The 21,415-nt window shown below is 32.2% G+C and overlaps 2 protein-coding genes across 3 annotated transcripts in view; one reads left to right on the top strand and one right to left on the bottom strand.

Moving 5' to 3' along the window:
• LOC136977438 (WASH complex subunit 1-like) overlaps positions 1-15,119 on the top strand; it is a 34,735-nt gene extending 19,616 nt beyond the window's left edge. For both annotated transcript variants that reach the window (XM_067272927.1, XM_067272928.1), the window contains exons 4-7: positions 7,174-7,385; positions 9,054-9,538; positions 10,623-10,704; positions 14,886-15,119. In XM_067272927.1, the coding sequence (XP_067129028.1) occupies positions 7,174-7,385; positions 9,054-9,538; positions 10,623-10,704; positions 14,886-15,022 (916 nt within the window). In that variant the 3' untranslated portion in view covers positions 15,023-15,119. The remainder of the gene's footprint in view (positions 1-7,173; positions 7,386-9,053; positions 9,539-10,622; positions 10,705-14,885) is intronic.
• Positions 15,120-18,120: 3,001 nt separating this feature from the next.
• The window catches only part of Ipo9 (Importin 9), a 75,243-nt gene continuing 71,948 nt past the window's right edge, over positions 18,121-21,415 (bottom strand). Inside the window, exons 21-25 of the mRNA XM_067272912.1 lie at positions 20,828-20,994; positions 20,605-20,738; positions 20,395-20,510; positions 20,199-20,307; positions 18,121-18,999 (exon numbers count right to left, since the gene is read on the bottom strand). Coding sequence (XP_067129013.1) covers positions 18,803-18,999; positions 20,199-20,307; positions 20,395-20,510; positions 20,605-20,738; positions 20,828-20,994 — 723 coding nt within the window. The 3' untranslated portion in view covers positions 18,121-18,802. The remainder of the gene's footprint in view (positions 19,000-20,198; positions 20,308-20,394; positions 20,511-20,604; positions 20,739-20,827; positions 20,995-21,415) is intronic.

The raw sequence follows: 21,415 nt of genomic DNA, 5'->3' as shown, positions 1-21,415 counted from the left end.
TAAGACGCACCTTAATTTTTAAGCAATTTTTTAAATAATATTTATTTTAACTTAGAATATATTTTTCCTTCTCTTTCCTATTCATATTATCTTTACTTCCTGGAACCCTTCCCTGACCGGTGCTTAACGGCTTAACAATAATTGACCCCATTATGGACAATAGGACTGTACGCAGCCCTGAGGGGTAGAACCAAGACAAAGAGTCACTTTTGAGTCAGAGCTGAAGGAGGAAAGACGAGAACGAGAAAGCTCCCGAATACGTCTTCGAGACCACGTGGGTGAAGACAAAGAGAACTTTATGTGTAGTGAAAGTGTTGACTGTTTTTTTTTCTCGTGATTAAGAAGAGATTCGTCATCTACACCGTTATATGTACCGTTATGTGCACCTCATTGCATTAGCACCAAAATAGTTGGGTACCCATTCTTTTTTTTTTCTTCTCCTATCAGTTATTTTATTGTCATAAATTCTTCTATCATTCTTCATTAGTTGTAATTAATTATAAGTTTAGAATTAAGGTCTATATACGTTTGTAATCGCCCTTTGTAAAATAATTATCTATGTATCGGAATAGTCGTCACGAGACCTGAGGCTTATATCATTATATTTTTGTCGGGTTCCGTACTAATACTACCTGTGTTAGAGATAGAGATATTATAGCTGGCATCCCACAACCCTTCCTGTATCTATATACGCGAATAAAAGATCCTGTTGTAAATATTTATACCAGTTTCTTTGTATACCACATTCGCGATCCTCACAATGGCGTCCGCGACAGGATGCCAGTATTAATGGTCCAATTCGACTGTGAACTTATCTCTATCCTGACGGTGATTTATTCGGTCAGTAGCCCGATCTGTGACTTTGTATTATTTTTTTGCTATTGTAAAAAGGTCTGTGGTATTATGGCGACCAACTGTCCTGTCGAGACAACTACATCAAACAATATGACCACATCCAATCCTCCTCTTGTGGTTACTGGGTTTCTGGGGATGATCCCCACGTTCTCGAACTCCCAGAATGACTCCGTTAACATCCAACAATTCTTTCAGACAGTGGAAAACATATCACGTCTGGCCGAGTGGAACGACGACGTTAAGATAGCTGTCCTCCAGGCAAAACTGAAAGGGGAACCCCTAAATACATTTTTTTGCCTCCTCGAACAATACCCAGGTTCATTTAACGATATTAAACGCGATCTTGTAAAATGTTTCGAAAGGAAGGCCCCTAAAGAAAGGAATGTAATCGATCAAATTATGAGCATTAGACAAGGTGTTAACGAGTCAGTTACGGACTATGTAATTCGCGTTAAAACGTTGTTCTCCAGGACAATTAAAGTAAATAACAATATGGCAACTTTGAGGGACAATGTTATCTTGGAAAGATTCGTGAAAGGACTGAGTAATCGAATCAAACCCAATGTTTTGAGGCGCAATCCTAAAACATTAGAGGAAGCGTTTGACTTCGCAGAAAACGAGGAGCAGATCGAGGCTGAGTGTAGTAATTCAGCTGACAAGAGGAACATCAACATCGCTTCCCAACATCCTCCTAACAATCAAGGTAGTGAAGAAGATATACCGGGAGAGGAAAAAGGGCACGAAATAGATCGTATAAGGAACCTGGAAGAGGAAGTTAAGTTGTTAGCTGATTCTGTAAACCGATTAATTCAAACGCAAAAAGGAAATACTAATCGTAGCGAGCGCCGTGCTTGCTTCATATGTGGTGAACATGACCATATCGCCCGGAATTGTCCTACCCGAAATAAGCGTAATTTTAAACTGAACAAGGAGTATGGTGAAGGTCAGGACCATACTCTCTATTCCGAAATTAATCTGACCCCTGATGTCATAATTTCCAAAAAGGGTTTACCCATAATTGAGGGCTCCAGTCTCGGAAGGAAGGTAAGGTTCTTAGTCGATACTGGTGCCGAAAATTCTTTATGTGATCTGACTATAGTTGAGGCCATTCCTAGAAGAATATTAGAGGGCCTGAGCATTGAGAGCGCTAATTTCGGGGTTAGGGGTATTAGCGGTGCGGTGAATAGTTGCGAATACCTCCTTCATACTAAAATAAAATTCTTGTGTATTACTTGCCCTATAGATATCGCTTATATAAGGTTTCCTGAGAACTTGGAGTATGAAGGCATATTGGGGGTTGACATTATATCTAAACTCCCTGAACTACTGGAAAGGGTTAACGATGCTTTTAGGAAGGAGTCCTCCCAACGATTAAACACCTCTAGTAACTCACTGAACTGTTCCAACTCTGTATCTGTTAAATTACCAAATTTAGAAGGGCTTACCGAAGATGTTAGAACCAAAATTATTGACATATTTAAGAAACATCCCCACTGCTTCGCTTCCGATATATCTGAGTTAAAAGGCACGAAAGATTTTGAACATCTACCCATTATCGAGACCCCAGTCCCCATAAACGTCCGTCAATATAGGATCCCAGAATGCTATTTAAAGGAGCTCAAAAGGTTAATATCCTCTTATGTCGAAGCAGGGATCATTGAGGAAAGCACTTCAGAATGGAACTCCCCAATCCATGTCGTGGAGAAAGATAACGGGGAATTGCGTATGACTCTAGATTTGAGACGTATCAATGAAGTAACTCGCCCCCAGGAATTTCCCCTGTCCAGAGTGGATGAAATTCTTAGCAAGCTTCATGGCAACCAATACTTCTCTGTCCTCGACCTAAAATCTGGTTACTTTCAGATCCCCCTTCACCCCTCTGCGAGGCCTATATTTGCTTTTTCCACTCCCTGGGGAAAGTATCAAATGTGCCGTTTACCCCAGGGAGCAAAAAACAGCGGCCGGTATTTTCAGTATGTTATGACTAAGCTCCTCGGCCAATTTATTGGAATAAATTGCTTCGTCTTTCAAGATGACGTCGTCCTTTTTTCAAAAACTATTGAAGAACACCTTACCCTTATTGATAAGATATTAAGCATCTTGGACTGCGCTAATTTGAAATTACACCCCAGTAAAAGCAAATTCATATTAGAAGAGGTCTCGTACTTAGGTCACATAATTAGACGTGACGGCATCCTCCCTGACAAAAAAAATGTAAGTGCCATTCTTAATGTCAACCCACCTGTAAATGTAAAGGGAGTTAGGAGTTTCCTGGGGATGGTTGGGTTTTTCCGCGCCTTCATTCCAAATTTCGCAGAGATCGCAACACCCCTTACCAATTTAACTAAGAAGGGTATAAAGTTCAAATGGGATGATCATTGTGACAATAGCTTTCAAAAATTCAAACTTTTATTAACTCAACCCCCTGTTCTTGTTCACCCTGATTTCTCTGAACCCTTCCATATATATACCGACGCCTCGGAGCTATGTGCTGGCGCTGTTCTGGGACAGATGAGAATAAAAAAATTTGCCCCGATCGGTTACTTCGGCAAAAAGTTTCATGGGGCAGAGCTCAGATATTCGACAATTGAAAAGGAGTGTCTGTCCATTATACTAGCCCTACGACATTTTAAACCAATCATCCTAGGCCATGAAGTAAATATTTATTCCGACCACAAGCCGTTAACTTATATCAAAACAATGCAAAATCACAACAAGAGATTGATGCGTTGGTCAATCGAATTATCTGATTATAGTTATAATATATGTCATATCAAGGGAAATTTAAACCCGGTTGCTGACTGGCTTTCGCGCCCTGAGATTCCCATTGGAGAGTTTGGATATACACAAGATTGTAATGTGAGCGCTAAGGATCGTAGTTTCTGGGAGAGGGTCGTCGAGTCTCAGGATCAGGATAAGTTTTTCTCTAAAATGAAGGAGAATCTAAAAAAAATTTGTACACTCGAACCCGTGGATTCTTTCGATGGCATCCAACCTGAATTTCAGTTAGAAGGCAACGTATTGGTTCACGTTAAGCCTGATCAATACAGGTTACGTCATTGGAGGCGACCTTGTGTCGGCCCTAATATGGTTAGCGAAGTTATTAAGGCCTTTCATAACTCGGATGTCGCAGGTCATTTTGGTGTAGAGCGAACTGCCAACCTAATTGATCGCCATTATTATATCCGTAATGTTCGCACTTTAGTCCGCCATTTTATTCAAGAGTGTATAACCTGTCAAAAATTTAATTTGCATCGGCATCGTGCCCCTTTTCAACAGACTGAAACGGCAGAGTTTCCCTTCCAAAAAGTAGCCATTGATATCGTTGGCCCCCTTCGTGTGACTCCACAGGGGAATAGGTACCTCTTCACTATCATCGACATATTTACTAGGTACGCAGAGGTGGTCCCTATAAAGGATCAATCAGCCCAATCTATTAGTGACGCTATATTCAATCACATTGTGTGCCGTTACGGTTGCCCAGAGGTCATCATATCCGATAGGGGCAGTAATTTCACTTCTAGGATTTTCCGTGAGACTTGTGAGCTTTTGCACACCAAGCATAACATGACGACTGCTTATCGTCCATGCTCAAATTCGGTGTGTGAGAGGTTCAACAAGTCCATTTGTAGCGTCATCTCCCGCATATCGGGCGGCAACAATAAGGATTGGGACTTATTCGTTAACCCTGCGACCTTTGCCTATAATAATACAACTCACGCTTCCACTAGAGAGGCTCCGTCCTTCCTCTTATATGGCTACGACCCCCGGTTACCTTGGACCTTCCCTAGTAATGATACTATGATCAATGGGGATGAAAACCAGAAAAACAAATGGATTGACCGTTTGAATATTATACGTGACAACGCTTTCGCGTATGGCAAGCAAAAGAATTCCCTTAATAGAGAACGCATAAATTATGGCCGTAGTTATAGCACCTGGGCAGCAGGACAGAGGGTATGGTTGTTGAGAAAAAGCACTACAAAGAAACATGGAAAGTTCTCTCCCAAATACTTGGGACCTTTTAGAATTTCTCGTATCTTAGGACCCGTCACAGTTGAACTAGAGGGTAACGCGCGCCGTGAAAAGTTTGCTGTCCATTCGGACAGGTTGAAACCATGTTTTTTTCCTGTAAAGTCACATAATTTGAAAAGAAATGACAAGACAACCCCTCTTGTTAGTGACGTAGAGGATAGTGAGACAGAGGACTACGATGTTCCTTTGGCCTACCTCCGGTATACTCCAACCGCTCCAGTTCAAGATCACCAGCAAAAAGAACAATCTGAAGATACAACTTTGGACGATTATCAACACCTTTGTAAGGGAGGTAGTGACAAGCCTGGCCCCACCCACAGTTACCATCTTCGTAACAAAAAAGTCGATTACCGGAGGTTACACTACGGTAACTGACTGTTTCGTGGGGGGCATATGTGGCTAAATGCCATTTGTATAATATATAGTTATATTTTATTTTAACTTAGAATATATTTTTCCTTCTCTTTCCTATTCATATTATCTTTACTTCCTGGAACCCTTCCCTGACCGGTGCTTAACGGCTTAACAATAATTGACCCCATTATGGACAATAGGACTGTACGCAGCCCTGAGGGGTAGAACCAAGACAAAGAGTCACTTTTGAGTCAGAGCTGAAGGAGGAAAGACGAGAACGAGAAAGCTCCCGAATACGTCTTCGAGACCACGTGGGTGAAGACAAAGAGAACTTTATGTGTAGTGAAAGTGTTGACTGTTTTTTTTTCTCGTGATTAAGAAGAGATTCGTCATCTACACCGTTATATGTACCGTTATGTGCACCTCATTGCATTAGCACCAAAATAGTTGGGTACCCATTCTTTTTTTTTTCTTCTCCTATCAGTTATTTTATTGTCATAAATTCTTCTATCATTCTTCATTAGTTGTAATTAATTATAAGTTTAGAATTAAGGTCTATATACGTTTGTAATCGCCCTTTGTAAAATAATTATCTATGTATCGGAATAGTCGTCACGAGACCTGAGGCTTATATCATTATATTTTTGTCGGGTTCCGTACTAATACTACCTGTGTTAGAGATAGAGATATTATAGCTGGCATCCCACAACCCTTCCTGTATCTATATACGCGAATAAAAGATCCTGTTGTAAATATTTATACCAGTTTCTTTGTATACCACATTCGCGATCCTCACATATAGTGCTACCGCGACTAGGAAGACAGCACCTTAATTTTTAAGCAATTTTTTAAAAAAAATACCTATAAGACGCTACGGACTATAAGACACACCTGAATTTTGGAGGCAATTTTTCGAAGAAAAAAGTGCGTCTTATAGTCTGTAAAATACGGTATTCTAAAATAATAATATGAATTTGTTAAGTAGATTTAGTCGTTTATTAATTCGATGATAGTTTAAACAAAAGTTTTTAATTAGATGCATACTGGAATTTTAAGAAAAATTGAATGTTTTGAAATTAGCTAGTAAAAAGGATTTGTTAGTTTAATTTTGTGTTGTGGAAAAATTGAAAAAGTTGTTAAATACTGCAATAATCAATTCAATATTTTCAAAACCATTTATTTCTCTAAGAATAAAAGTTGAATTTGTAGCACATCATTTTTTTGTGACGATTTACATTTTGAACACTTCTGCATCAGTTGCCACTTATCAGATGCTGTTACCAGTAACAACTGTTGAATGCCATGTCTGTAAATCACCATATACTTCTAGAAACATGCTATGTTATAAAAACTTCATGAAAAATATTTAATTCTTGTTAAAGTATATATTTTTGGCAACATTCCTGAAAGAGTTCAAGCAGTCTACTAGTTTAATGTTTATAATAAAATTTTCATGAGAGTGACTTACCTACTTAAAATGTAAACAGCTCTTCTCAAAAGTGTGATGCTTTATACAATGCCATCAGTGGTCACTTAATAATCTAATCCGATAGTTGCAGGAATTTCAAATGTGATCTCATAATTTTATCTGGATTAAAAAATGTGTCAGATTATCAGTTATTTGATCAAACAAAATTATAATAATTTTGAATTCAAACTTCTTTTTTAAATTCTTTTTATTAAAATATTAATTAAACAGTATTAAAATTTTAATTGTAATATATAATAGTTGTTATATTTTCATGTTGTTCTATTTATTCTTCAGAATTTTTGTAAGTTAGAGATAAAACATATTGCTATGATTTTATTTAAGATTTAAAATATCATTTTAAAAATTTACTAATTTCATTATATTTCTAAATTAGTATTTTTAAATTTGAACTTTTACTTATGTACTTATAATTTGATTCCTTTTTCTCAATTTTTAAGATATAAGAAATATGTTATGTTAGATCCATTGGGGGTGGTTACAAAAGTGAGAAAGAGTATAGAAGAACAAGAAGAAAAAATTGGATTGGCACCAATTACAATCACTCAAAGGGATCAACTTGAAAAATCTGAAAAAGAAAGTTATAATTATAATCCTGGAATGGGTGTAGTTCCTGAAATGGATGTTCCTCTTGCTTTACCAGATTTACCAGGTTAGTTTTAAAACAGTTTTTCATAATATCCTTCAGAAAGTTTCATACTTTTTATCTGCCCTAAAGCGTACAAATTATTTCAAAAAATATATTTATTTTTATTTTTATAAAGACTCTTAATTAATAACTTGAAGTGGAAAGTATACAAAATAATTTTTTGAATTATGGAAATTATAACTATTACTATAATGAGATTGTAAATATTGCAATACAAACAATACATTTAGATTTGTATGTTATTTTTCCATTATTTCTTAGATTCATACATGCAAAAAAATTAACAAAATATTCATAATGTTAGTTAAAGATATCTGTTATGTAAGTTTGATGTACACTATCTGTTGCTTCTTCCTTTGCAATGCCTTTGTTGTATTCAATTGCTTCCAAAACATCTTGTTTCACATTTTGTGATATAGTTTCTAGAAAGATCCATTTGAAAAGTTAAAAATGAGCACTGTCTGAAAAATATGGCTAATTTACATTTCAGGATAAATCTATTTTTTGTGAAATGCTCCTAAGTTTTTTCATGTTATGGCTTTGGAGGCAGTATCATGACAAGTAACTGTGTATTTCTTCAAGTATTCATGTTTTATTTCCAGTTTGTCTTAATGTGGTTTCAATGGGTTTTTTCAAAATGTAACAGAAGCGCACAATGTCAAATGTGAAATAATTTACTGGAATCTTTCATTTAGAGTAAATTATTATTTCTAGATCTAACAAACTTCTTGTGGAATTCTTGGAATGGGCTACAGCAAAATTATTGCAGATGGACCCTCTAGCCTCTTATGTTAAACTACTGCATCACACATGACTATTTGTAGATATTATAGTAATGTTATAATATCATTATATGTTTTAAAATTTGAAAAATTTTGCAATTTAAGAAATTTAATGCTTAACTGAAATTATTTTATTTATTTTCTTATTTGAATTTTAGGTTTATTTTAATTATTTGAATGTAATTCAGGGTTAATGTTACCTTAGGTAGCCAAGATGGTGGCTCGTCTCTAATTCCAGCAAGGAAATAGTGGGATGCATGTTCTAACCTAACCTAAACTATTCTAATAATTTGGTTGGTAATAATTATGGTAATTTATTAGAATAGGTTAGGTTAGGTTAGAACGTGCGTCCCACTGTTTCCTTGCTGGAATTAGAGACGAGCCGCCATCTTGGCTACCTAAGGTAACATTAACCTAATTCAGTGCTTTCTTTTCTGAAGGCATATAATATTTTGACGTAAAACATATTGTGTGCTTAGATATAGAACAGTTTAAATTGTCAGAAAATAGGGAATTTGTTTTTATCACAAAAAAGCATTTTGTTTAATTTTCTTTTCTACTTAATATTATATTTGATTTCTGTTTGGTATTATAATTTATTCAATTTTAGTAAATGAAGAGATACAAATTTAAATTTCTTAATCTCAAAAATTTAAATATTTTATAAAAATTATCAAAATATAATTGAAATTACAAATTATAACCTATTAATTGCAGTGTTTTACTCTACAAAAATATACACTATTTAAAAAATAAAAGAGGAAATTTATCTGAATTATTTCAGTGCAAACCATAGATTTTTTTTTTTTTTAATCTACTAGCTCAATAAACTTTAACAAGTTAGTATTTCCTCATAAGTTCTAAAGAACATGTTGCATTTAAATTCTAGGTGTAGCAGATGATGTACATTATAGTGCTGATTTAGGACCATCAATTGCACCTTCTTTACCTCTTCCTGATTTACCAACTATTGTGCCAGAAAGTCCCGTGGAATTACATCATCCACCTCCACCTCCACCACTTGGTTCTTTTGAAACATCATCAGTAACCAAACAGTCAGCACCGCCACCACCACCACCTCCACCAGCTCCACCAGCTGCATCGGTTCCAGTAGGGCCACCTTCTGCAGGACCACCAGCACCACCACCACCTCCTCCACCTCCACCTCCACCTGCTCCAACAGAAGTTACAGAAAATGATAATTTATCACAAGGCCCTCAAGAATCGAAACAACTTGTCAATGGGGTTCCGGAGGCAGTGAAGAATCCTGGAGATGCAAGAGCAAATCTCTTGGAATCCATACGTCAAGCAGGTGGCAAAACAAAGCTAAAAAGTGTCAAAGAAAGAAAAATCGAAGTAAAGAAAAAGAAACAGGTACTAATAAAACTTATATTTTTAAATTTACTAATTTAAATTAATAGATAAAAATAGAGATCTGCATCTTGTTTCCTAATTTCCAGCATCCACATTCCTAATAACTGTATTATATTTACTGCTTAAATTCTAATTTTTTAAAATTATTACATTCTTTTATATTCTGATTTACTATCATTGTTGTGTAACTATTTTAAGTAATGTAAACAGCCATATACATCAGTGATCTTTCACATATACAGTACATTGCCTCTGGTTTTAAGTGTGTTTTATATTTTTTTAATTACTTGACACAGTTGACCTAAGATGTCCTTCTTTCATTTAAATATACTGCCAAGCAAACCTAATTCATCATCACTGACATCTCAATTTGCATATTTAAATCCAAATCTTTTTGAAAATATGAAGTTTTTTCTTTTTTCTTGTGATAGTTTTTTTCTTTGTTGCCAATTCCAATCATTTTATCATTTAATGAGTTATTATTTAAGTTTTATTTAATATATTAATGCTCATAGTTGTAGTAATAATCATATCTACATAGTAAAATCAATCAGCACACAGAACTCACCTAATGAAGTGTTTGAAGAAAAGTGGATAAGGTAACATTCATGGAAAAGATGATTATAACACAATAATGTGATTATAGTCATCTTTTTCATAAATGTCGTATTACATACACTACATGCAACTCTAGAAACATTATACCATAATCACAATATTTACATTGTATTACAAGAGGCAGTAATACTTGAACACACATCCTGTAGCCAGAAACTTTTTAAACATAGATACTTACTGTAACAGCATACAAATGTGATACAACAATCATTTTCACTAGTTATGCCTTGACTTTAATTTATCATTGCATTTGGCTTAGTATTAAGTGAGTATTCTATTATTGTGGTGGTGAGGTACACCACCATAATAATTTCTAAAATGATTGCTGTTTTTGGACATTTATCTTTTTCCAAGCATTTATCTCTGACATTTTAAAATCTGTTTTGATTTTTAATAAATTGTATTTCAAAATAAATGTTATAAGTTAATATGATTATGTGAATTCAAGACATTACTTGTTTTACAGGAAGAAAAAGCCGGTGCAAGTTCAGGTGATTTAATGGTTGATTTATTCAATAAATTACAAATGAGAAGAAAAGGAATATCTGGTGAGCAAACTTTGTTAGTTTATAAACAAATAAGAATTTATGATGATAATTAATACTCTAAGCATTTAGTTTTTACAAGGTGATTAGTTCTAATATTATAAAAATCAAAGTGAAAATTTTGTATAACCAATTATTAAAGTTGGAACAAAGATGAATCACAAAGCAAACACCGTTAATACTTTTCTAGTAACCAAATTATATTTTTGGCTTATGTAAGAAGCCTACTTAAGATTTAACTACAGAATTCAAATTTTTGAGATTCTAAAATGGAATTCATGAAATATTATGTAGTTTCGAGTATTTAGCCTTCACATCTAATATCTAGCTTAATGTCTATCATATTTCAATAACCAAATATGGATAATATTTAAGGCAATATTAAAAAGGCATTAACAACAAAGACTGTGAAGCACTGTCTGTTGTTTATGCCAGACAGTGTTGGAGATCATTGTTTGACTATCTCTTGAGAAACTTACTATTGGACACAACTTATAATTGAAATAAATGAAAAAATGTCCTTTGTGATAATTAAACCACCAAAAAACTAATTGACTTGTGTAGATGAATTTTAAATGACATTAATTTATTAAAAAAATTAATTTTATGAAACATCCTTTACAATTCTAAGAATTATTATTAACTATTTGTGAATATATAACAAAAATATCTACAGGAAAATCCACTTCATAGGAAAGATGAGGTAAACTACTGATGGGAGATAAAATATGACATCAATGGATGGCATGAAAAATTAAAGAAAAACTGCTACAGCAACAATGCCATTTAAGCACATGTTGGTAGCACAGACAAGGACACACTACCCTCACCTGGTAGTTTATCTTTAATCTTTCACACCCTTATACAATATTACAGGCAACCTTTTCTTGGTTGATAACTTTACCTTGTCTTTCCTATCCTCCATTAGCATTCCTCCTATCCTTTTACAATTGAAAATTCCCACTTAACAGGGTTCAAAATGTGGTAACAGTTTGAGGAAATATGAAAAGTGTAATGCTTGCTTTACACAATACACTTCGTTACAATGTTGAATTATCCACTGTAAAACACAATTTTAATCTTTCAAATCTTTACCATCTAAACTAGTCTCGTCTGTATTCTATGAAAAATGATTCAATTTAAATGAAAAAGATCTGAAAGATCAAAATAATTACAATGTTATCATTTACAAAATTATATCTCACATCTCTCCTAAAGGAAAAAAAATGATATTCTCAAAGAATAATTATGATATTTCTTGTATATTTAACTGTAAGTATTTTTAATGTCATAGTAACATAAAGTTGTTCTTAAACGAAGCAAATAGCCGGAAATAAAAAATCGTTCGTAACTTTTAAACGGTTGATCGTAAATAATTTTTTTTTTAATACCAATCAATTCAACGTGTCAAATTACATCTAGATGTATCTATGTCTATTCGTTAATATTAAATTTAAGACCTTTTTTTTTTAGCTGGATACCTTTTGCTTCAGTCTAACCCATTAATATTACTATTTTCTATGAAAAAGAAAAATGATTTCAGAGTATGTACAGAACAATGCATTTATAAACAATTTTTTTTTTTTTAACTTACAAGATATTCTAGTAAATTCTGAGGTAATTATACAGATTAAGGAAATATACAAATAAAGTAAGAAAAAACTCAGATTCCCTTATCTGTATAATTACTGATTTTGAATTATAATTAGAAAGATGATTGTTTTTCCAAAGTCATTTTTAAACAGTACATGCAACATTAATGGAAGATTGTACTGGATCTGCTTTGACATAAGTATATATGTAATCTTCTTATGCAAAAAACTGAGTACAGAAAATCGAAACTCTCTTCACTTTTCATGCTTGTTTCAGTACTGAACTAATCAAAGGGAATCAATTTGAGACAATTTAGCATAACATACAAATAAGCTCTAACCTAAGCTCATTATGGTTATAATAGATAAAGACAACATTGCAAAAATGGATACAAGTGAGCTTTATTTTGTTAGAGAACATGTTCAAAACAATCACCTTCAGTTGGAATACAAAGATGTAGATAGTCAGGTTTAGCATTATGAACGGCACATAGCATTCCTGGTGTCCCATTTCCCATTTCTCAGGCATCTCTCCAGTTCACCAACATTATACACCAATGCTTTTAGGTGATCCTGCAGAAAAAATTCCAGGGGGCCAATTCTGGGAAATATGATGGCCATGGAATAGGTCCTGTTGTCCTAGCCAGCTGTTACCAAACTACTCTGAAAATCACTGACACACACCTTTCTGGAAATGGAGCTGTGCACCTATCATGCTGGTATCGAACCTGTTGTAGTTGCACCAGTTGTGAATCATTGAGCCCATTCATCCAGAGCCAAATATTTATCCAGAAACAAAAGATTAACTATCAGTTATTTTAACACTAGAACAGGCATGCATCATATGCATACACTCTTGAAATGCTAGAAAGATCTCATTTCTGGATAAGTATCTAAATGGACATACACTATAAAAACCAAATGAAAATAATTTTATAATGATTGAAATTGTTCTTAACCTTTCAACAGTGGAACAGTCAGATGTGGCGCTACCACTTAGTTGAGGACAAGAAATGTGGGAAATTTTCAAAGTATTTTTTCACACGTTTTTTCTCATTACCATTTCAGAAAAAGATTTTGTAAACAGTTATGTCTAGTAAAGAAAAGTCTTTTTTATTGTTACATAATTCATTTTTAATGTGAATTTTTTTTCACAGTAGTTTTTGGCAATACCCCCAAAAGAATTTAGCAAATATATACGTCCCTCACCACTGTCACATGATTGCCCTTGATGAATATATTCGTCGCTCACTGCTGAGTGGTTAATTAAATTATTTGGATACATATGTTGTTACAATGCTGCATGTGTTGTTGCTCTTTTCCAATAATTTGTATTTAAAACAATAATAATAGCTGGTTAGGGATGCCTCTTTAGGGAGATGGAAGGATTCATGATTGCCATAAATAGGTCAGGTCATAAATACTAAAAACTACAGAAAACACATACTGTAAGATACAACACTCACAAATGACACATGCAAAAATGTCATATCATGCCAGAAACCATACAACACATCACTTCCGGTTGCAAGCTCTTGGCACAGACAGATTATTTACATAGACATAATCAAGTAGCAAATATAATACATCAAGAGCTTGCAAAGAAACACAAATTAGTAGACATCCACAAACCATACTACAATAACATTCCACAGACAGTATTGGAAAACAACATGCACAAAATGTACTATGACAGAGTCATAATTGCAGATAAAACAATTTACCACAACAGACCAGACATTACACTCATTGACAAAAACAATAAAATCATATACAGTATAGACATATCCATTCTAAACACTCACAATGTACAAAACACATGTATTGAAAAAGTCAGCAAGTACACAGAACTTGCCCAGGAAATAAGAAATCTGTGGAGGATGGAGAGGTTGCTTATTGTACCTGTCGTTCTCTCCTCTACAGGTGTCATCCCAGACACACACTACACAAAAGCCTGGGCACATTAAAATTGAATAGAAATACATACATCACACTACAGAAGGCCACTATATTGAATACATGTCATATTGTGAGGAAATACACACACACACACACACACACACTGAACACTTCTTTAAATTTTGTTTTGGTTACTATGCCTTGACTTTGGTTCAGCATGGTACAGAGCCACCAGTGTTAACCGAGTATATCTCACTTAACCCAACATAATAATAATATAATAATAATAATAATGTGACTATTTTGTTAATCACAAGCAGAATATGAAGTTTTGAATAAAAATGGTACCAGAATTATTATTGTATACTACTTTGAAAAAACAATTAATGGAAACTTTATATGATAATTATTAATGTATGAGCTTCTCTGGTACAGTCTTCCTAAAAGAAATTGGTGGAAACTTGTGATCATTGACCTAGATAGGAGGGTGACATGTCTTCTTATGTAACAAAATTTGCAACATTTGATGATTGTAACCATAAAGAGAATCGATATTTACTTGGGATTCATGAAACTGAGATATTATATTCAATATTCAATTATCTGATTACCAGTAACTTATGTATTTCTGTCTTACTCTATAATAAATCACATAAGATTACAGTCAGCTTAAAATGAATATCTTTTTATTAGGCCGTACAAACAGCGTGAATGAAGGCGGCCAAGACCAGGATCCGGCTACCAGTCCCATGGAGAGAGTACTAAATATGATACCACCTCCGTCTAATCCGGCAGAATCCACATACACAGACGACGACGAATGGGATTAACAAATGTACACAACTTCAGAGTTTGTATTATATATATAATTTGAATGATAAGCACATCTAGAGTTTTTGATAATATTAAAAGAAATGTTGATGTAAATTGATTTGTTTCAGAATCACAATTTTTGAAAAATAAAATTAAACATGCAGAAAAAAAACAAATTTATTTTTTACAATATGGAATGCTTTCTCCATAGTATGTAACAAATACACACACTAAATTATTTTGATGTAATTGGAATTGCCTCTTTTTAATCAGTTTTTGTTTGAAGTCACTGAATTATTCTAAATAAAATAAAAAGTAATGCCCAAAGAATATGTTACAGCAATAAAATTATTTTTCAATCATATAGAAAATATTTTTAAAAAAATTGTGACAACAGATTTTCTTAATTCATGAGAAAATTATAACTGAGTCAAAGGATATTAAATATTTACAAAATATTCATCAATAATCAACCTTGATTTATCAAAATTTGGTAAATCAAGGTTATTATTGATTGGTAGCTCATCTCCAGAACCTCTGATTTGTGACCAGTCTTCTGTACACAGTAGTGGTTACAAGATACCATAGGCACAAAAAAAATTTGTTCGTTTAACTTCAAAACATTCTTTAAAAAATTTATAATTGTTTTGCAAATGTGAAATAAATCATATATATCATTATCCTTCGGCTCCATTCACATAGGCCAGGGGTGGAGAACCTATGGCACGTGTGCCCAAAGTGGCACGTAAGAGAAATATCTGGCATGTAATGTATCTCATGATTTTCATCCTTTCTGTTTATCACCCGATCATCCTTTTTTCAATCAGATTTTTTACATTTATTCGAATTAAAGCGTATTCGTTTAATTTCTTTAAATATCATTATTCAAAGTTAAGACTTTGGCACGCATTAACATCTTTAAAGCTAAGTATGCTTACAATACGGCACATGGACTCAAAAAGGTTCGCCATCCCTGACATACGCTATACAGTCAGCTAATTTATTTGCTTACTGGTCAGAGGGACTAGAGTCTCTCTCTCTTTGACAATAGGCAAATACCTTAATTGCTTTGGCTATTGGTCATTTATCTTATTTAATACCATTCTTTCAATTATAATGTGAAATTAAATACCATAATTGTATTTAAATTTCATCGTTTGATTGGGGAGATTTTGAAAAGCATATTGGGCTGCAATTTGAAAAAATTGTAGACCTATAAATTCCCACTGTTGTCCGTCCTTCCTTCATCTTGGTAAGAGTTATAGATAGATAAGTATTTCCTATCTGGTCTCAGCTTTTAAGGGTAGGAGACCCCAATTAACTGTGTATGAACTTCTGGTGCAAACCAGAAGTCATGTTATTTCAATTCAAAAATTTTCCTTATATAAAATACATTACATTTCTTGCCATCTATGGCAAGAAATGTAAACTACTTTGGTACTAAAATTTTTTATTACACACAAAAAATCCCGCTTCTTTCTAAGTATTTGTGAAAACCGCATCATCTTACTGTAAATAGTTTGTGAGTTATTAATTTTTAAAAATTTCTGTGACTTTTGAATCACCCTGTATATCGTCAAGCAATTATTAAGAAAAGGTACTTATTAATTATTCAAATATTTTAAATTTTTTTGAGTTAGCCTCCCTTTGGTACTTCGGGATCTGCCATGATTGATTAAAATAATTTGAATATTACTATTACTTTCAATTGAATATCTCAAATACTTACTATCCATGGATACCCGAGTATTAGAATTTCCCCATCTCTAAATTTTATATTGTGAAGACAATCATGCAATATTTTATGTAAGATTGAAATATGTAAAAGTAAACATCTGTTAGGCTACTTGATATTCAGGAAAGATTACACAGTAATGTTTACATGCATTGTTGTGTATTTGATTCATATTGATCAGTCAGTTTAATCTGTTTCAGTAATTATATTCACATACAAAAATATTTGTTCAGTAAGATACTTATTCGTTATCAAAATTAAATCCATAAGCAAACGCCTTATTTTCATTGTTTACTTCACCTTAATTTTCTTCTAAACTAATCTAAAATTGTTGAAGAAAAAAATAATTCAAGCTCCAAATAGGGTTTGATTTAAGATGCATTAGTCTTCTCTGACCAATTCTTCAATCCACAAGGTCTTGGTTTACATTCTTTTAATACTTCTTTGAGAAAATCCTTTTTAAATTGCGATTGCCATTAGACAAGATTTTTTTGGTTAATTCCTTCATTCCAGTCGAACTACAATATTACACACAATATTGTGGCTACAGATATAATAAAAAATAAAGTTTTGTTTGGTTGTTTAATTTCATTTTCAGAATGGTTGAGTCAATCATTTACAGAGAATCCTTTTCCAATCATTAAAATTGAAGTTCCAGTGAATGCAAGAAGATATTCATATCCTCTAACTGGATCCAAAGTTGCTCCACAAAACAGGTATTACTTACATCATGCAATCAATTGCTTCCAAGAAAGTATCGAGTAGTATGCCGACTTTTACACAAACTGAATAGGAATGGGTTACCAAAATAAAAGGACTAATAATTGGAAAAAGATTTTCTAAATTTATCTAACTAATAATTTAATTATATTAAAAGCCACTGAAACAAGAACTAAATCTTCCTTTTTTACTCCGACATTTTTAGTCAGTATTGATGGTTTTCAACTCTGTTGAAGAAACATTTGTAAACGTGTTACTTTGATTTAAAAATTAAAACAACAAAATTATTACTACTTGTGCTTAAGTCTGAATATTTAAAATATAGATGAATATATGATAGCTGAATCATAAGTGCAAGCAGAGGGTGATTTAATACAGAATCTATTTGGATTGAGATTGCATTAAACAAGAGACCTGTATACTGGAATTCTATATAAACCTTATTATTTATTATAAACAAAGCAAATAGTATAATGAAAAGTGATGTTTGTAAATTTGTGGTGATCATATGTATTACATCTTAGTTTTGTTCATCTTAATGAATTTTGTGTGTCAATCTGCCATTTCTTTTAAATATATACTCATACCAACAATTTATAAGAATTGATTTTAAAAGTTAACTTCAATATTATGAAAAAATTCTTACTAATTAACAGAAAATTTCATGACTGAATTTTATTTTAACATTTGATTTTTATAAAAACAATATTACAAAAAATATTTTATTTCCGTATTGATGAAAATCAGTTTGTAAACAATTTGATATCAAGCATGGATAATTTAAATACAAATCAAATGTTTATTTTCAAAACACTGTCAAATTTTTACATGCTATATTCCTTTTGAGTACTTTTGCTACTTGGAATATAGAGATGTTTGTTGCTTAGTTTTTAATGTATAATAGTTTTTTAGTTTGCATAAGTCCAAACAGAGTTACTAATACTGCTATTTTGGTTTTTGTGTAAAATAAGCAACAATTATATATTTATATATAGCAGGAATTTCGCTTTTGTGACTCCTATTATATATTAGTGCAGTTGTAATTACAAATATTTATAGAAAATTATAATTTCTGCAGTAATAGCAAACATTATAAAAGTAGCACTTTTTCCTGGTTGCAAAAAAGATACGGGAGAGTTTTATCCAAATAATTTTCTTTTTTTCCCTTTGCTTTGCCTCCAGACAACATTGGCCATACTGCTAGAGATGTTTGCATATCCAGAAGCATGTAAAATTTGTTGGCTAAGAGTGTAAAAAGTATTGGCAAAAAAAATCACCCTGTACATCATGTACAATTAAAGTTACTCCTTTGCATCAATCGGAACTGGAATGTTAACTTTTTCTAAATACTGATACCGATAGATGATAAAACTTGTTTCTCTTCTGGTGTGTGATGTTGCATAAATGTGTTATAACACGATTGCTGAGACAGAGTGTGCAGAAACTGAGTCAGAAAGTTTTGCATATTAATGTGATACAGCGGATCAGATATTGCGTCTGGATCTTCGTCGTCACAATCCTCCGTCTCGATGTCATAACCTATAGGGAAAAAAACAAGAAATTTGAGGATTAATACAGATTTAATAAGATTAACATTATTAACTAAGTAGAGTTTTAAAGGAATTAATTAATATCAGATACTTTTTAAATAAAATAATTGTTCATAAACTCCAGATAAGAATACATCTTACAAAAAAGTAAAATCATTCCCATAAAGTCTTTAGGGGGAACAATTATGATATCAGTTTCAAAGTACATAGAATTTTAAAGAAGAATTATTGATAATTAATGGAAATAAAGCTGGATTTTTCTATGTACTTTATGTGATAGTATCAATCACTCTAAGTATAATAAAAGCAGTCTTCACAACTTGTGCACTTTTGATTGATAATCATTTGTTTTAACACTAATCACAGAAATTTTTGTCCTATAGTAAATATCAGTGGTTCTCAAAGTTTTATCAATCCACAGACCACTTAAATTGAGTGTAGATGAACCAATGACATCTATGCTCTTATCTACTTCTTATCCTGTAAATACCATCCTATATATGCAACAAAATATTTTATCTTTACAGTAACCCAAGATAAGCAGTACATCACACAAAAATGTTTTTTCCTCTAGCTAAACAGCATAGAATTGCATTTTAATAAAATGACTAGGTCAGTCTGTGAATCACCAAACACAAGCTTACAGACCATGTTTTGAGCACCACTGCTATATAACATTTGTTTGGTATAATGTGTGAGGAGGAGTCACCTCTGGTGATTTATGGAGAGTTTGATTATTAACTCACTACTTTCAACAAGCAGCTACTATATTAACTGAGTATTATCCAATAAAATGATGATTTTATTTTTAAACTATTTTTTTTAGTTTATTATTAGACTTGAAGATTTTTTATGCTTCAAAATATTATTCAAATAGTAACAACAAAAGAATTTTTTTTTAACTGCTTAGGATTCACAGAAGGTATTTGAAGGACCATAAAATTTCCATTTATATTTTGTTCCGAAAAATATACTTAAAACAAATAATTTAAACTTATAATAAAATCAACTATAGAAATTGTAGTCATTTATTACAATATTTTTATTTGAAAACTGTTGTTTATTAAAAAAAATCAAATAAATACAAAATAATGTATATACTTTTGAAATAATTTTACCTAATATTATAATAAATATTCATGTATAATATACTATACTATTAAATATAATTGATGGTAAAAGAATCACCTGAAAAATTTGCTGCAGGAACATACTGAGACATAATACGTGACATGGAGGATGAATCATTTTCTTTCATATCGATTGATTCGTCCTCGTCTTCATCCCAATTCTCCATCTAATCACAGAAAAATTTTAAAGTTTTAGGAAAAAGAAGTATGTGTATGTATGTATGTATGTATGTATGTATGTATATAATTCTTACGTCAGAATAATCATCATCTTGTTGAGTCATGGCTTGTTCCATGCTATTAGATAATTCATTGATTAATAACTTATAAATTTTTATTACTACAGGAATTTCAGTCCACTTTGGTGGTTCTGTAAATAATGCATTTTATAAATCTCATTAAATTAATGACTGTTTTAAAATAAATACATAAAAAATGTATAATATGTTAGAACTAAAACTTACTTTGTGCGCTTTTTGTACGTGTTTTAATTCCCTCTTCTAAATCGATAATTTGATCTCCTTTAACGTTAACTTCCGTAAGACGACGATCATTTGTTTTAATGCTATGTTCCAACAATTTACATAGAGCCAATGTGCTAATTAAAGTATAAATCCCAAATTACTCAAATGTTTACTTTAAAAAATTAAGTAGAAATATTAAATTCTTTTATTTTTTTTTAATTACCTAACTTTATTTTCATAAGCCCCAAAGAACAGATGTTGTCTGGAACACCATTCTGTTAAGACAAATTCCAATGCCGATTTACCTGTAGGACCGGGAACACTTGATAAAAAATCTAAAACGGCTGGCATCTGATGATGAACAAGATGAGCAAACACCATAACAAGACTCTAAATTAAAACATTTTAATTTTTATAGGGAATGAGATTTTACTTATATTAAAAGTTTAGTTTTATAAAATCTCAATAGAGAAATATTTGAAAAAGTTTAATTTTTTTACATTTTAAACAAGACAAACTAATTTTGATAATTTAATAATACATCTGTATATTTTTTAATATGGACATTCTATAATAAATTCTACTAAAATTTTTATAATATAGCAAATAGTTGAAGTATAAAAACATTGTCTTTGAAATTGGATATAGTAAACTGTCTGAATTGGTACTTAATGAATTATCATCATCTTAAACAGAAAAAAGTAAACTACAGATTAATTTTAGTTTATTTCATTCATTAATTTACATTATTCAACTTGTTATTTTGCTCTATAATAGGAACCTAAGATTTCATGAAACTAAGATAAATATT

Source organism: Centruroides vittatus, unplaced genomic scaffold (genome assembly GCF_030686945.1).
Source record: "Centruroides vittatus isolate TY-2023 unplaced genomic scaffold, ASM3068694v2 contig_459, whole genome shotgun sequence".
NCBI lineage: Eukaryota > Metazoa > Arthropoda > Arachnida > Scorpiones > Buthidae > Centruroides > Centruroides vittatus.
The sequence above is the reverse complement of the archived record's forward strand: the minus strand, read 5'-3'. Positions and strand labels throughout refer to the sequence as shown.